General features: G+C 40.8%; 1 protein-coding gene across 1 annotated transcript in view; it reads right to left on the bottom strand.

The window, feature by feature from the left end:
• Positions 1 to 1178: 1178 nt before the first annotated feature.
• The window catches only part of LOC309588811 ((E2-independent) E3 ubiquitin-conjugating enzyme FATS), a gene marked incomplete at both ends in the record, with an annotated part of 69260 nt that continues 64419 nt past the window's right edge, over positions 1179 to 6019 (bottom strand). Inside the window, 3 exons of the mRNA XM_082308494.1 lie at positions 1179 to 1217; positions 1769 to 1868; positions 3101 to 3164. Coding sequence (XP_082164620.1) covers positions 1179 to 1217; positions 1769 to 1868; positions 3101 to 3164 — 203 coding nt within the window. The remainder of the gene's footprint in view (positions 1218 to 1768; positions 1869 to 3100; positions 3165 to 6019) is intronic.

Genomic DNA, 6019 nt, shown 5'->3' with positions numbered 1-6019 from the left:
CAGCTGGAGGCTATCTCAGTGGCCAAAACCCAGCTCACAAACTTCCCTCTTCCAAAAAACCTGACCTTACATCTCAGGCTAGATTAGAAAAATAAAGCATAGATATCAAAGGCCAAATTCCAGCCTCATTCAAACACACTCAATTGAGTGTTCATGCAACAGAGGTTAACACTTGCAATGATTTTTATGGGCAGTATTTTTTACCATAGGATTTGTGGCATACAAAGGCATGACTTCTCAAGCAGTTTCAATAATTGTGTTATATTTAACAGTACCAAATAAAAACATAGCAGTTGGATCAATATTATATTTATATTTTATTCCATAAATAAACTCCATTGGTTTGTAAGCTGGTTGGTTTTACTTCCAAAATGTACAAATAAAGATTTAAATATTTTTGGAGGACACATTACAGATGGTTTTAGTTCTGCAGTTTTGATGCAAACATACTTCTTGGCACCACTTCTTAATATGCCATTTCTATAAATACTTAATGTTCACAGAAGTGGAGTAAAATATATATTAACAGTGAAAAACACAAAAACCAGTGTTATAATCAAATTTTTAAATATTGCTCTTTAACAGGTATGCTTGCTATGTAGATTCACTATATAAACAGGAATAGAGTTCTTCAGAGAGCTAAAATATTGGTCCCTTTTGGTATGTTAAGAATTAATGTGAAACTGCTGCTGCTATGATTATGTGGTAATGCTATTTCAGCTAGTTTCTAAACATAACAAATAATGATATTCATTTTTCTTTACTTCAAGGATTTAACTCACAGGAAATCAATTAATAGAATACTTCGGAGAAATAAGTTTTCCAGGTCTTCTCAACCCAGTTCAATCGCTACAGAGACGTATACTTTTAAAAAGATTAAGATAAATAATACCACTGTAATTCAGTATTTGCATTAAAAATTCTTAAAATTATTTCCTCTGGGTAAACTGACCAAAAGGTGATGCTCTGAAATAGCTGTGTTCCCTTTTAGACTGTTTTTGATTACTTGAAAGTTGCCTTAAAATTTCAATTGAAATAGAAATGATCTTTCTCCATATAAAGAGCCAAAGATAAGAAAAATACCTCCAGGTAATTGAGATAACAGTAAATTTTATGGCTTATCTAGCAGTCAAAGGCATTCAAGATCCAATTAGGATGATGGGCAAGAGAATCCTTTGTCATTCTGTGTTTCTTTGAAGGAGCTGGTCCAGTAATTGCTAGGGAAAAAAAAAAATGCAGCCTTAAGATACCGTTAAAATACATGAGGTGCCTATAACTGTAGAAAACTTCAGTGATGCTGTAGGTGAGATGGTACTAGCATTCTCAGACTTCAAATATGCTGGCTACATTGCTCAGAAAAAAAAAAAAAAAGGCACTGAAAGCTTTTCCATCTTGGACAGGAAGGGTGTAAGTACATGGAGGAATAGCCACTTAAACAAGGAAAAACGTGGAGCAGGATTACCTGGGAATGCCTCAGATCTGCACCTGGATTAACTGCGCTAATGCAGCTTTCTACCACAAGTACTTACTCATTAAAAAAAAAAAAAAAAGAAAAATCTCGAGTGCTTATTCCAACACAAGGTTCAGCTGTTAATTCAAGTGTAAAGAAGCACCTAAACCCAAAGACAAGATTTAAACAACATCCTTTGCTCTCAGGGTTTGCACATGGTTAGCACAAGCTCTCCAGGCAGGTGCTGCCTCTACGGGCTCCTTTCACAGGTAAAGAAGGGTTACAAAACTATATTTGACAGTCATAGTAAATCCTTACCTTTTTAAAGATCTCAACACGCAGTCTGTTACTCTGGATGATGATCCGTTTCTGTTTTTCTTCTTGTTTCTTTTTTACTTCAGGTAAATTGTCATAAATCCTGGAATGAATTTAGAAAGTTAACTTCACATGTCATCCTTCGGACTACGAATAATTTGCTTTTCCTATAGGAAGTGTTTGCCTTCAATGCAATACTTGTCATTGATGGGCATCTCTAAGTACTTGAATTAGATTTAAGGCATGGGAATTATAAATTATTAAGAATAATGTTTTTATATAAAATCTGGCTTGTTGAAAAACCCTTCTAACTTTGGACTAAAAAGTAAAGAAAGAGAGGAGATCAGGCTATCTCAATGCAGCAGCGTAATTCTGGAGTAGCTTCTAATGAGCTCAGTGGAGCTGGTTTCAATTTATAGCAACATAATTCAAACCAGAATCTGGCCTGTACACTTTTTTTATATTTATGTCACAAAATTAATACCAAGCAATTATTTTCAAGTATTTTTCTAAAGTATAAGAAACCCATGATTAGACTGTAGACTGTTAACATATTTTCACTGTCATTAGGAACTCTTTTTACCAAGGAGAACGTAATCTGTCCGCTTTAAAAATAATGTGAGTTGCCCTCAAAAAGGTGACTTCTGGTCTGGTCTTTTTCCATTGAAATCAATGATAAAATTCCCAGGGGCTTGAAAAGAAAGTCGGACCTTCCTTCGCAGCAGTCCTGTTCTTTGCATGCATACAATGCCTGGTAGTTCTGATTTTTCCTCCTACTATTTTGCAATCCTGAGTTCTCGAAGCAGCCTGTTTTGGCTTGCACTCAGCCAGGAGATTGTATTTTGGAGAAATGGGACACATCTCAAGCACTCTTATAAAGGGGGTGAATTCTGCATGGTAGCCATTTGCGGCTTTCCTTGCTGAAAACGATGGCGCGAAATGCAATGCAGTTAAAGGTCAGACACCACATTTCTAACAGCTTGCTGTAATTCCCACACTACATGCTATAATCAGGATGAAAAAAAAAAAACCCAAAGTGACTGTATTGCTTACATTTTTGAAGGTCCAGCATGAGGTACCTCTCAGGGACTTAGTTTTCACACCATGGGTACCCCATGCCATCTGAAACTGCCAGAAAAAGTACACTGAAAAGGCAGGGCTGACCCAAATGTATCAAACCGATACGGGGGAAGAAAAACATGAGCATTGCACAAAAGCATGGCAAGCAGCGTGACAGGACAGCCCTCCAGCATGTGAAGATGACGTGGAAATATGCTCCTTTAGGTGTGAGATGGCAGTGATTCACAGTGAACTCTAAACCGAAGCGATTTGTACCTTTTAGATCTCATATGCATCTCCTTCTCTGGAATGAATCTTTCCTTTGGTTTGAAGAGGTTATCTAGCAGAGGGAAGAGAAAGTTAATATTGAAGGAATCTGCATTTACTGAAATTTTAAATGTCATGTTCCATGTAGTCATGATATGATATTTCTGATCAAATTTTTGATGGCTTAAGGCCAGATGCAAATCTCCACAGGTCAATGGAAAGGCATTTAACAACTTCACCTGGAGCAGAATTGGTTCCCGAAGCTGCCCTACAAACAGGGAAGGATGGATGAGACCCATAGCAACCACCTTCATCGCAGACTTCCTTTATTTGAAATGCCTATGACTTTTGTCATTGTCACATGCAGCTGTGTACGCCCTTTATTCAGATCAAGAACCAGCGATGATTTCTGCTATATCAAGTCATCTGTTTTCCCACGTGCTCATGCAGGCTGGCCGCATCCTCAGCTGATGTGCGTTGGGAACCTGGCCTGGTACGAGCATTTCTGATTCAATTTACACCTGTTTTGCAGGGCTGTGAATAATTATGCCAAGCGTTAGGAGGAGGAAAATTATATTACTCTTTCCTGATCAAATATAAAGATATCTGCGATAATTCCAATCAGCATTTCCCTGGATACAGGAAAATAATTACCGATCTTAGCAGTCAGTGAGTCTCAGGAATAGGTGATTTTAATGCCTTCCTTGCAAAAATGGTTTCTGAATGGGAAGGGATGGTGTTCGTACAAGGTGGGAAGCCAGTAAATACGCAATCAGAACTTATTCTTGTGGAAAGAGGCTGTATCTAACCACGTTTATCAGGGAGAGGAGGAAGGAGAGGACTGCTGCCTGCTCAGCTACGTTATTTAGATTTACAGCAAGATGACGAAAGAAAAAGTGGGGACGGGGCAGGGTCCCCGCTCCGTACGGTGGGACGCATCCAGAGGAGGGGAAGGAACATCCCTGCGGTGCACGAGCTGTGCCCTGATGCACGCAGGCGACCTGGGTTGTTGTAACTTGAGCTTCTCAGTTCAGGTGTACAACAGAAATGGTTTTACGTTCTGGTCTCTGAACACAAGGACAACCAGAGCCTTGCCTATGCCTGTCCAGGCGGTTTCCCCGGGGCACTGAGGACAGGGGTACAATGCCCTGTGTAGTCACAGTAATCTGAACGTCAAAGGTATTTGCCAGTATCTTTGCAGAACACATGTATAAGATAAACATGTGCAAATTTTTTAGTACTTCCATTTTCCAAGGAAGTTTAGAAGACATAATATATATCACAGCAGGCACCACGTCAGCCTCTTTCTGCCATCTCACTGAAGAGACAAAATACAATAATCGAGGCAGAGAAGTAAATACAGAGAATAATTTGTTCCAGAACTGTCCAGTACAGATGCTGGCCCTGAGCAGACCCAGCAGCCACTGCCCAAAAAAAGACCCCTTTCCCACCAGGTTTGCTTCCCCGCTGTTTAAGACACCAAATGTGTCAGGGATATTGATGGGAGATGTCTCAGCAACCAAACAGCCCCCAGCAGCTTACGGGGCTGCACCTAGAGGCAAAGTCATACTCAGATTACTGTGTTTCTCAGGAAAACGTTACATGTCCTTTAAGATCCCTGTTGTATCTTGATGTAAAAATAAAAGGGAGATTTGCAGCAGTTCCTCTTCTGAACTGGTACAGTTTTCAAAACACAAACTGAGAAAGGAGGGGAGGCTGCGAAGCCTCCTCTGCCTGAGGACTAACTTTTCTCCACTCAGCAGTTGTCTACACTTAATCGTGCTTATTAAATCTTCAGTACACACAAGCAACATGCTCAATTTGCTAGGAAAATATAATTTGCCTTTTATTTATTAGTGTTTTTATGTTCATTTAAATGTTCATTAACTTAAAAGGTATAAACACTTGGATTCTACTGCTGTTCAAATAACCCTGAAACTTAAAGGAGCAGATTGCCTGTGACCCAAAAGGTCCTGGCAAAGGATTAGGGTCCAGGGTTGTTGATTTTCTGGGACCAGTGTGGATCCCAGCACACTTAGAGCAGCCTCAGCACAGTCCCTTGCTGCTCGAGGTTGCACACCTCATTCTGACAGCTCAGGACTGCAGGATGCATCCCTTCCCACAAGGCATGTCCTCTAACCCGGAGAATGGCACAGGATCAGTCTGAAATCGCATAAAGCCCTCACTACGGGTTCTGTGCAGCGCTAAAACAGAAATAGGAGTAACTTCATACTGCACAGCAAATTCACGCGTCTTTTTTGGCTGTGGGGTAATATGGGTCCTCAGTACAAGATCCCTGAGGTCACAACCAGTTCCTTGCGTGTTCCCCAGTCCTTGGGCATAGAAGAGCATCTGAGGAAATAACACCCCAGCAGAAACCTTCACTACCTGCACCAAGCCCTCCCACAGTAAGTCAAGGCGGACCTCCCACAAGATGCAATACGATCAGACAACATGACTGGCAAGCACCGAGCCCGAGTTTTATATGGTTTCCTTTGCACCGTGAACAACATACACTCAAATTTATGAACTTTTATTCCAGGAATTCTCAGATGTAGGATTTCTGGAACAAAACTAACTGTTTTAGGGATCTCCTCCTTTTTTTCCTAAATAAAAGCTCTTAATGACACATTAACATTTCCAGACCTATGTGCATAGCCACCAGAACATGCAAGGGATGAAAAACCCAGCCAGGGATCTGCAGGCCTGCAACCTATCTTGTAAACAGCACGACAAGCTGATCTGTATTTTTGCTATGAGACGCTAAGACAGGCTGGCCTCTGTGTTTGAGTCGGTGGGAAGCACCACAGAGGCCGAGAGCCGTGTGGGTGCTGGAGCGTACGGCTGTTCCTCCTGAATAATCCTCTCCTGATGGCACAGAAAGGCTCTTGAAGGGTGTCAGACACATCACTGCCCGCGATTCTGCTT

The sequence above is a fragment of the Platalea leucorodia genome (genome assembly GCF_965183815.1).
Source record: "Platalea leucorodia genome assembly, chromosome: 4".
NCBI lineage: Eukaryota > Metazoa > Chordata > Aves > Pelecaniformes > Threskiornithidae > Platalea > Platalea leucorodia.
Note: the sequence above shows the minus strand (reverse complement) of the source record. Positions and strands in the feature narration are given on the sequence as shown.